The 11952-nt window shown below is 36.2% G+C and overlaps 1 protein-coding gene across 1 annotated transcript in view; it reads right to left on the bottom strand.

The window, feature by feature from the left end:
• The window catches only part of rims2a (regulating synaptic membrane exocytosis 2a), a gene marked incomplete in the record, with an annotated part of 146644 nt that overhangs the window by 100986 nt on the left and 33706 nt on the right, over positions 1-11952 (bottom strand). Inside the window, 7 exon segments of the mRNA XM_014017099.1 lie at positions 2315-2362; positions 3090-3202; positions 3408-3454; positions 6219-6342; positions 6475-6574; positions 8853-8972; positions 10181-10392. Coding sequence (XP_013872553.1) covers positions 2315-2362; positions 3090-3202; positions 3408-3454; positions 6219-6342; positions 6475-6574; positions 8853-8972; positions 10181-10392 — 764 coding nt within the window.

Raw genomic sequence — 11952 nt, 5'->3', positions numbered from 1 at the left:
TCCATCTATCTATCTATCTATCTATCTATCTATCTATCTATCTATCTATCTATCTATCTATCTATCTATCTATCTATCTATCTATCTGTATGTGTTTAATGCCATCATAATCATCAAAAACTTATCTTGCAATGTTGAACTATTGTAATAGCTATGCATAAAGTTAATGCTGATTCAGCTGAGGTGAAATATAGTGAAATGCTAAAGGAAACATGCACTGAAACTAATGAAGTGCTTTTTTAAATTATAATTTGTACCACTTATGTTGCTTCAAATAATCTTCTATTGAATGGGGATTTAAATAGAGAAATGAATCATGCTGTTACAAAAAGTATCAAAGACACTTCAAGCTAAAAAGGAAGTATGGACTCCAGGAAAAATACTTAGAAGACAAGGAAGTCCAACAGAAGCCTCGGGGAAACAAAATGAAATGAGAAATAAGGTCTTCTAAGTTCTTGTCCATACTTCGTTAAAATGTGAAAATGAAAAGGACCTCTACTGTTTACAACTACCAGCTGGACATGCAGTAATGCAGGAGAGAGCACTCAGGACAGATCAATAGATTTGGCCGAGTCAGAACAAGGGATCTACTGCAAAACAAATTGTACCAAATCATGTCTCTACATGTTTCTGTACAAATTCCAAAACAAAATAGATATTGCAAACACTGAATATTATCAGTGAATAAGTAAAATATTTCTGAGGACTTTTCCTTTGAGTAAAATAACTTTTATTATTCAAAATGTGTACATGTACAGCAAAAGGAAACCATTGGAAAGAACTGATATGGAAGTTGCTCTCCAGTGTGTTTGAGCCCTAATGTGATTACCCTAAATAAGTTCGCCAACAAAAACAGTTTACCCATTCTGAAGTGTGGTTTTGTGAAAAATGTATTAATAATTAATAGCATACCTATTGTACGTAGATGTTTAAACAACTTGAGCAACTTTTAAGCAACGGAAATCAGGTTCAACAATACTGATGAACTGATAACTAGTCTGAACACGTTAAAACCAAATTGGACTGTTGACATCCCCAAACAGATCAGGTTTTCACAATTTTATAGATTTTTGGGTGAATCCTATTTTATACATATTTACAGTGCTGTTAATGTTTTTCCTCTCCAACTCAGCGATGAAAACACAAAACAACTACTGTTGTTTATATGCTTAGCTATGCGAGATGTATTTTACAGAGGGAGGAATTATGATAATTTATCCCCTGTGATACAATATTTCAATTTTAAATGAGAAAGTATTGAAAATTATTGTGATAGTACATTAGAAACAATCTGTCAGAATTTATTCCTGTGCATAATACAACCCCCATGATTTTTGGGGATACATTTATCTCATTATACACACATAAATGAATTCTTTTAAGGCATACATAAAGATTAAACCGTATTGTTTTTTATCAGCTGCAGACTTTATATTGTAGACGGTATTTTTGCTTTGTTACACACAACAGGCTGTGTGTCTTGTTGAAAAATACAAATCAAATTCATAAAAGGAAAATATACTTGTAAGATGCATATTAGTGCTTTAAATAGAAATATTAACCTTTAACTTTAAAGCTTTGGCAAATCAATTGTACAGACAATCAAAGCTTTAAGAACTGTTTTTATGTATCAGGAAGTCCCTCTTTCTGTGAATGGGAAATTATTGGGCAGGTACAATTTGCTTATTCATAAATTTTCAACTGAAAGGGAAAATGAAATTTGTTTTTGGTTTCCCAAACAGGACGGTGAACTTGGTGTCATTTCCCTGCAACATGAAACCACACAGCTACTGTATCAGCTGGGATCTGATCAATGGGATGATTTTTAGTCACAGTTGGTGAAACATTTCGGTGTAAACTTTGAAGAATTGATACGTTGACACATGGTACACTGAAGCAGGAAAAAACAAGTCCTTTGTCCTCAAAACAGACAAAAAAAATTACATAATAGAGACGAACTTCTCTAATGCCTTTGAAAAAATCCAATCTGTTTAATGGAAGCTAAACAACTAAAATCAGCACAAAAAAGGCAATGGGAGAGTGTCTCTCAAAATCTGTAAATTAGTTGATCATGCAATAAGATACAAGGATGACATGAATGGGTTTAAATTAAGTGAAATAAGAACTAATCATAGCTGTGATACTAAAGAAAATCAAACTGAAGGAAATGGCACAATGCAATCCACTGAGAGGGAAATTTGAAGCTACCATTTCCCCAGGAATGCATTTCTCAAAGTATGGAGAAAAAAGCCAGTCAACAGTCAATAAGGTAAAGACCAAACACAGTTGGTGCCCATCATACTGGGCCTATTACCTGAACCCTAGGGGCAAAAGGCGTTGTTCTTCTACTAAGGCTTTGGCTCTGGATAAGTCAAATTAAACAGTAAAAAAAAACAAGAAAGAAAGAAAAAGAAATAGGAAAACTCACAATACACTCAAACACAATAGCCCAAATTAGTAGTTCACATCTGAGGTCTTCTTTTATTTGGTTACCTTTCCAGTGGTCGGTTCTATTAAAAATATTTTTCACACACTCATTTCAGCAGAACTATCATTAGTACATTGTTCTATCTAATAGTTGTATCAAACAGTCCTTCCTGAGCCCWTTTCTTCTCTGCTTTAGAGCTTACAATAAAGCAAACAGTTCTGTTAAAATGTACTGAACACTGGGCCAACTCATTTCTACTCTGAGGAAAATTACTCATTAGGCACTTGAGATCATCCAAAGTTCACTGAATGAACAAAACTGTTTGAGGCATGACTCAGATTTGGATTTCAAGGTCAGCTCCCAAACACAAAACAGCCTGAAACACAGATCCTCTGCTTTAATGCAGCGCTGTACCTATTTACCCCAAGAGAGTTTTTATACTAGATAATGGACAACAAACAAAGTAGCCTGATCTTCAGGCCTGCTGGGCTGGAGAAAAGCCAGGCACACAGACTGAGAGAAAAATGCTAAAGTTTGTCGACCCAAAAACTGTTTGAACTTGGTTTTCAAGCATCATTTTTTTATGGCACGAGTAAATTACATGCTAACACTCAGATTATTCAACAGGCTTTTTTATGAGTGTGGAGCTGAGGTCACTTACTGAGAGCTGTCCTGACAGATACTGGGGGGCGTCCCTCAGCATGCTGGGACTCATGGGGGACGTGATGGAGATTGATGGACGATCCATCTTCTGAGACTCAAAGGAGCTTGAACCTGGTAGAACAAATTGTGAGGTGCTTATGTTGGTTTTAGTTTGTAGTTTTATAAAACAAGCCCATAAAACACACTGACGGTTGCACGTTCAGGGCAACAACCGTCATCACTGAAATCAAAACCAATGAAATATACAGAACTAACTCTAAAAACATTGTTTCGACATTCGTAGCTAATGCTGAAACGCGATGAAGAAAATACTCACTTGATTCTAGTTGTCCATGTGTGCTGTCGGGTATTCTTGGAATATCTCTGGAATAAAAAGGAGAAAAATTCTAAAAACATAAAAAAACACCAATGACAAAGAAGACGAGAACGATGGGGTGGATCGGTTTAAGCTGATTTTGATTAAACTGTTTGCATGGCCATGCATCACATCAATCTCCAGTCACGAACAGCAACTGTATTTCTATTTTTTTTTTTTTTTTAGAATTGTATTTATTTAAAAACAACTCTGTGAAAAAATGCAGGTTTTTATTTTATTAGAAGCTCTGGTGGTTCTTGACAAAAAGAACAAAAATGGGATGAATCAGATATGTAACCTCTCCTTCAAAGCTAGTTTGTAAAATGCACAAGCTCTGTTCACTGTCATACTTCACTAGTCCTATCATAGAAATGTCTAAGTTCTACTGTGCCATAAAAGCAATAAATACAAAAGTTTGCCAAATATGAGTCTACACTGAAAAAATAACGTAAGATTTACTTGAATAAAATCCTCTAACAAATTTGCACTAACATTTGTTAAGTAAATTTAAATGCTACAAATTCATGTAATATTTACTCATCATTATCTAGTAAAAGTTAAGAATATGGTTAAAGACTTGTGAATAAATCAGGTAAATTTTACTTAATTTGCTCAGTTAAATCTTGTATCATATAATTGATCAAATTAAGTAAAATTTACCTGATTTATTCACAAATCTTTAACTATATTCTTAATAACTTTTGCTAGATAATGATGAGTAAATATTACTTGAATTTGTAGCATTTAAATTTACTTAACCAACATTAGTGCTTGTTTCGAGAGGATTTTTCAAGCAAATCTTCCAAGTTCTTTATAACAGTGCACATGCATCAAGCACAATATTGTAGCATGACACCTCACTGCTACAGAGAGAGGTGTAGCTCTTGTTGTAGTTCAAGACTTCACCACCAGGTGGCTGTTTTGAAGAATCTTTATTGGATTCTTCTTCATGAACAACACAGACAAAGTGAAACTCACAGGTCTTATTAATGACTAGGCCTACCACTCTCACTTATGGTTACTTCTGCTGAATGGTTTAACACAAGTTAACAAATAATGAACACACAAATTAGAGTAACACAACAGACTAATTGCTGAAAGAACAATGTTAACCAATTCCCTAAAATGATTTAACAACAACAAACACAAATCCTACCCACAATCCTCCACTGCAGTCACATGACAATCAGCCAAACACAGCAGAATGCTACAATATGCATTCCCTGTTCCCTGACAACTAAATATCACCTACATTATGCCATCAAACTATTGCACACCAACAAATGTATTCAAGCAAAGGAAACCAGACAACTTATGTTTTATTTCCACCATGTCTTGACCTCTCCTTGAAAAGTGAAGCAAGGGAATGAGGAGCAGCAGCCTTTGTGTGTGCATGCGCCCTCAGTTTTAGCCCAGAAGAGTAGAAGTTACTTAATATATTCATGTTTATGTGCTGTCCAGAAAAAGCACTTAAATATTWCTGGTAAAATAKMATTAYCATTTYCTTTTTTGTACAGTAATATTGATATTTAATATAATGTGTATTGTTTATTTAGTAAAATCTAGTGGTTTTGAGATTTTGATATTTTTTGTAAAATTTTAAAAAACAATTAAATAAATGTTACTACACCCAAAAATTCTTTCTTTTTCAGTGTAGCTTTGAGCAAAATGTTAGTGGAAGTTATCACATGATGTCAAAATCTAATGAAAAATTTGTTGTAATTTTCATATAGACATAAACTTCATATTTTTTGTAATGAAAAATTGTCTAATAAAGATGCTAATTTGTTATTTTAATTGTCTGAACTGTATATCTTTAAAACTTCCAAAGGCACACATTTACCTGAACAATCACAATAACCAGTGGACCCTATGGGGATTCCTTTAAATAAACAAATTGTAAAGAATGCCTAATGATTTATGATAAAAATGATTGATAGTTCTAAACAAAACTGGTCTAATGCCTTAAAGCTGAGCTACTGTCAACAATTTACATTTGATACTTTTGATTGAGAAAAACGCTGTCACTACTCAACTTACTGAGCCTCTCCTCAATTTATATTTATAGAAAAAAACTCTGTACATTTAACATCCTGAGACCCTGCAACCTGATGTTGAGGACTTTAGTTTTAGCCCAGCTGTCCTTTTTTGGGGGAACTAGATCAGTGCTTCCCAAAGATGATGTCAAGACCCACAGTAGGGTCCTGAATTACCAAGGTGGGGCCTTGACAATATTTTCAGAATTAATTACATTTAAAAAACACTACTAACAACAATTTATTGTCTTAGTTGTTACAAACAAATGTGATTGCTATACTTATAATGGAATAAAGTAGCATTATGAATATTGTTGCTATGCCCTTGTTTATTTGACCTCATGCCAGTGTTTATCAACTAAAAATAGCTGGGGGCACAGGCCTCTGCTACTGTTATTTTGTAAATCAAAAGCTGAAAACTTTGGGTACTACTGAACTAAATTGTATGTTGTTGATTTTTTTTTTTGTAAATAAATTATATATTTATATTTTTACCTCTTAGTTGCTCAAAACTATGTTTGTTTTTATGTCCATAAGGTACCACTAATCCTAAAGGCCCTCTCACACTATAACATTTTAGACAGCTAATGACACCATAAATTTAACAATTAGAGAAGTTAAAACCGTCTGGCCAAGTGGGGACCACTAGTATTTTAGTGGGGCCCATCACCCTCTCTGACCCACCCCTGGTGACACCCCTGGTGCAGTTGTGTTGAGAGTCATTTTGAATTCTCACCCAATAGGCCGGGAGACCACCAGCTCCACTTGCGGCTCAGGCTTGGATTCTAATATAATATTGTAAACTTCTTTAAATGTGGCTCCTTGTAAAAGCCTCCCATTCCACTCCAGCACCTGGTCACCTGCAAAATCGCCACATGAGTTATTTGGATCTGTTATTGTCACAGTGTGACAGTGAGCATGTTAGAAAGAAAGAATGCAGAATTAAATCAAGTTAATTTGTTAAATGATGAATATTCATTAGATTTTAGTACCTGGTCTAAGGTGTCCAACAGTGTCTGCAAGACTTCCTTTCCTCACTTTTGTGATAAAAGCACAAAGTCTTCCAGATTCTGTCATCTTGCCTCCAACCACCTACAGAGGAAGAGAAATGTAGCTCTGAATCAACACAAAGCTGCAGTTAGAAATTCAATCTTGCTTGCATTTTTAATACTTCACATTACCTCTGCATGGGACAACCCATAAAGACTAAAGTAGTAAAGCTCAGAAAAAGAGATTTATTTATCTTTCAAGTGTCCACATGTTGACATGCTTAATAAAAGTATAAGAAGGGGTTATTGGTATACTTCATATTTCAAAAACACCATCCATGGCTCTGCTTTACTCCCCAGAGACACATTTTAGTAACAGCGCACAGCTGTGGGCTAAAGATGCTGTATGCTCCTGAGCTGTTGTACTCCGCTGCACTCATCTTACACTGGCATCATACAAATAAAAATTCCTCCTAAATGGCAGCTGAATGCATCATATAAAGAAGCTTAGAGAAGTCCGCTAAATGAAATGGGTTTATGTAACAGTCAGGAGCTAGAAAGAGAAGCTTGCAGAGGAGGAGGAGGAGGAGGAGGAGGTGAGACAGAGGAAGATGGTCATTGAGGGCGAGGCTGGCAGCCTGTGACTGATAGACTGACTGGCTGGATGGCCGAGCTGGTCGGCTGCAGCTGCTGAGCGGACAGAAATGCACAGAAGCACTGAGCAGACACAAACATGCCATTTCATGAGGTTCATTCAATCAGTAATGATTTTTCCCCATCTTGCTTCTCTCGCTGCTCTCTCCACATGGCAGGCTTTATGAGACTGTGCAAAGAGAGAGAAGCAGCTACAACAACAAAAAAAATAAATAAAAGGCTCTGCTTTGGCGAGGCAGTGACTTTAATGAAACAAAACAGAACAGGAAAATGATACAGCAGTTGTACACAGTCAATACGGATAATAGAATGATGCAAGGAAGAATCAGAACTCGAGGGTACATTTAGCCAAGAACAAAACAAGTTAGAAACTTCAGAGGTGAAAAGTTATAATAAAGAACAAAATGTAAAAATGAATGTTCAAGACAGACACTTTCATAGATGTTCTCTAAATTTATAAGCAGTTTTCAGGTAAAATATAAAACTTAATCATTTGTGTTGATGTTAGAGAAATTATGTTTCACTTTATATACAAGCATTTTGTTATAAAAATACATCTTTACCATTTACTACCTCATTTACTCTTCAGCAACAATTCAATATTCTTATAATATTCTTAAACTTTATTTTTACAGGATGAGTTTTACCTAGGGACCACATGTTATTTGTAATAATTGCAGAGATTGTCTGTGTTTTTAATTCTGTGTGAWTTGGCCATGTCAGTAATGTAAATAYTAAATATTGCACCGTAAATGGCTACTATGTTTTGCTGAACTCCGAGGTCCTGTAATAATGCTAATCCAATACCAATAGGTATCTCTTTGATTTGGACAGGAATGGGCTGAATCAGAAATTTAATTAGTCAGTTTTTCTTCCCTGGGTGCATTTTTATTTGCTTTTGGTGAAGAATYGAGGCTGCACTGCATTGAAAAACTTTTGGGTCTCAGGCCAGCAAAACCCTACTGACCCTACAGCTTCAAAAAGAAAAGGCTGGAGAGTAGGAGACAAAAATGCAAATGATGGCTCACATCATGCATTGCACTCTGCAGTAGAAACAAATATATTTCTTTCAGTTTGTAGCCTTCTGGTTGATGCTGGCAGTAACACAGCTCCAAGCTATGGCCGTATAGCGCAGCGCGTTAAAAGGTTTGATCATAGTCGCACTTTGGGTACTTGCTCAGAGCGTGGGCGCACCTTCACTAGTGGTGTAGGTGTTTTTATACTTGGCGCTTACATTGTTGTCATATTCTCCAAAAGGACATGCGGCAGTACATTTTACAACTTATGAAATGTTGTAAATAGGAAAGCAAAACCTTGAAAAACAAACTGTTTGAATGCACTTTTGGCGCACGCACCCTAGCTCTGTGTTCAATGTGTCAACGACGAACCAGACTTCAATATCATAGAGCAGAAATCAGGTAAACAGCCAAAACTCCCTTTCCAGTTCTCCATTAATACATATGACTCACTACACTCATGTACCTAAAATACAGCAAAATCTTACCAAATATGAACGTCATGAAACAACATAGAAGAACTAATGGAAAATATTCATTTTTATCATTTTATCAAGAAACAGTAAAGTTCTTAAATGATGATGCAAAAAATCTTCATGGTATAGATAAAAAGTGTGGGGTGGGGGTGAATAACAAAGACGAGAGTGCATCACTGTTAAAACCAGCAGCAGAAATGATGAGAATTACGTTYATACATTACTAAAATCTTACCTTCAGACCAAGCAGAGCTCCTGAATCTCGAGGCACGCTTCCGTCTTTCATACGCTTGTTGAGCAAGATCCGGCCAATTAGGCGATCCCCATCTTTGGATGGCTGCCATGTCACCGGGTGCTACAAGGTCAGAGCAACAACACACCTTTTGTTTAACGACTCGACCACCTGAACTCGGTCTGCTCAAACCAAACAAGACAACTGCAGGGGCACAAAAGGTAATACATGAATGATTCACTTGGGAAGGTAAGTTCACACAAACTCTGATGAGTCATAAAACACTGCTTTWATGTTTGAATGGCAAACTGCTCGCATGTTTTAAACATGAATTCATTTAAGTCAGCACTGAAATCCAATTGTTCTGTAGGACTTGGGTGTCACTTTCAGAGCTTGTGCAAACCTGCCAGTGTGAGGCTGGAGTGAGCTTCATGCAYCATCCCATGCAGAGAAAAGCAAGCAGCCCCAACACTCCTCCTCAAACCAGCTCTTCAAATTGGAGGAGGAAGACCAAAAGTCTAACTCTGATGCTTCACAACACAAACACACAACTACCAGCAACTGGAGTAGTGAGAGGAAAGCAGACAGCAAAAAACAGGAGAGGGAAACCAACCAATGATACAAAACCAAACTGGACCATTGGGTGCTAGATACAACAAACTAAAGGGGTGAAAATTTCACAATATGAAACAGTCATGAGATGCAGATAGAGCAAAAATCACATAAAATAAGAAGAATGGAAGGAAAGGGAATAAAGAAAACCAAATATAAATCTTTGTGCAAAACACATCCAATCTTTCCTGTTTTGTGTGCATTTTGGTTCTGCAATAGAAGTGAATGGAGAAAGAAAGGAGGTTGTGTTGGGGAAATAGAGTGAGAGGGTGGGGCCTGTGGCAAGATGTTCCTACTGGACTAAACAGGATTGCTGCAGAGCAAGAACACAATATACGAAGGAGGACGAGCATGCAACTAGAAGAGACCCACATTCTGTGTGCCGTGACAAACAAAGAGTGAGTGTGTGTTAGTGCTCTCATTTAACAACTACTGCAAGGGGTGTGCGTTTGTGTGCTTGTGTGTGTTGGGAGGGTAAAACAGCAAGTACAAGTAGCAAGCAAAAAAAGTGTTCCCAAAAGACTTTTTCGGCGATACTGAGCAAAGTGGAGCCAAAAGTAACCAAACAAAAAGTCGCCAGTGATTTAAAAGAATTTGAAACAAATCAAGAAAATGTTCTAATCTATTTACACTTAGTGACAGAAAGTAAACAAATACTAAATAGGTAAGTAATAAACAATAATATGAATCACAAAATGCAGGCTAGTTTGTCTCAGTACCTTCTCACTATGGCTATGCTCCTCGTTTAGGGTAGTGCTACTGCACGTATCAACTCCCGAGTCTTTAACCTGTGGTTCACACCATGCCAAGTCCTCTTCAAATGAGTGTCCACCAAAGCGCACCATTTTCTTTTGCCTCTCAGATAAGGTGTGTGTCGGCTCGGACATAAAAGCCTGCTCAATAGTTTTTCTTTTTCCCCTTTGACTCTCCCCTATAGGTGCGGGATAAAAACAGAAAGAAAAACAGAAAAAACAACATGCAAAGGTGTAAATAAAACAAAGAAAACATGAAATGACAAAAGACTTGGGGGCGGAACAAGAGAGAGCGAGAGATGGGGGGGGGTTAAAGGGAGGGAGGGGCAGGGCAGGGCTCCACATGTCTCACCAAAGACAGTGGGGAGGCCTCGCTGCTATGCCATGACGCATGGTCCCACCAATGGCCATCCAAATCTCCTGTATTGTGAGGAGGAGGGTTTCGGGCAGGTGTATACACACGAGAGAGGACAGTAAGAGGGACAAGTGAGGACACCACAGACAATGCAAAGGCAACCACACATATTACACAGAAACTAAACAAGATATTCAAATATTTACTTTAACCACACAAACACATTTAAACACTCTCACATACTGTCCAAACTCAAAAACAAACAAACAAACAAAAAAACAATCATTGTGTGCATCTCTAACCTCCCTGTGGAAAAAGATAAATGTAGGTCAGGTAATTTTATAATCTTTACACTACAGTAAAAAAGAAGAAACGTGATGTTATAAAAACAGTTACAATCATGCTTGAATCTAAAATTTGACTTCATAAAGTTTGGACAGAACTGCACCAGCACATACTTTAATAGTAATTTTTAAAAAAAGCCTTAAAATCACCCTAATAAAAAAATAACTTACAAAATGGAACACAATGTTCTTCCTCATATGCTATACTGTATGTTTATTTTGACACATTTCAACATTTTTATAATCCCACCTGAACCAATATAATTTGCAAATTGTGTGTATTTTAAAAATATTCACTCTACACCAGAGATTCTTAGCGCCACCTTGAGGGCCTCAAAAGAACAACAGTTTTTGATTTTGGGCCGCAGAGGGCCGTGGGACCGCATTGATTTTGAATAAGGTGCAATACACTTTCTCACCACTAGTAGCGGTAGTAGTGTGCTACTCAGTTGTTTAACAACGTTTTTAATATGTAGAAGAAGAACCTTTGAAACCATTTTTTGTTGTTTTTTTAGCAAGAAGAACCTTAGAAARCTGCTGAGAATGGAAACCTATTTTAAATGAAAAGTAGAAGCAAAAATGAAAGTAACTCGTCAAAAAACACTAAAGTTTGTCACTAATATGAAGTGCAGCGTCTGTTTTTACCATGAAATAATTTAAAAGTTCGAAACATATCAAATACAGTTGCAGATACCACTATATTTTAATTTGCACTTTAAATTAATTTTGTAGTTTATTTTTAAAGATTTTGAATGTACTTTAAAGAAATTTTAAACTTGTCAAAAAGCTGTTGTTACTGTTTGTCACTAATATGAAAAGAAGCTTCTGGTTGCAAAAGTTTAAAATGCTATATTTTCTTTTGTACTTTATCAAATTTATTTTTACAGCTTTTTAAATTTGAAACATTTAAAGTAAACATATTTAATTTATTTATTTGATGCCCAGCAGATAAAATAAGTATTGAACACGTCACCATTTTTCTCAGTAAATATATTACTAGAGGTGCTAATGACATGAAATTTTCACCAGATGTCGGTAAC

Source organism: Austrofundulus limnaeus, unplaced genomic scaffold (assembly GCF_001266775.1).
Source record: "Austrofundulus limnaeus strain Quisiro unplaced genomic scaffold, Austrofundulus_limnaeus-1.0 Scaffold161, whole genome shotgun sequence".
Taxonomy (NCBI): Eukaryota; Metazoa; Chordata; class Actinopteri; order Cyprinodontiformes; family Rivulidae; genus Austrofundulus; species Austrofundulus limnaeus.
This window is presented reverse-complemented; position numbering and strand designations above follow the sequence as displayed.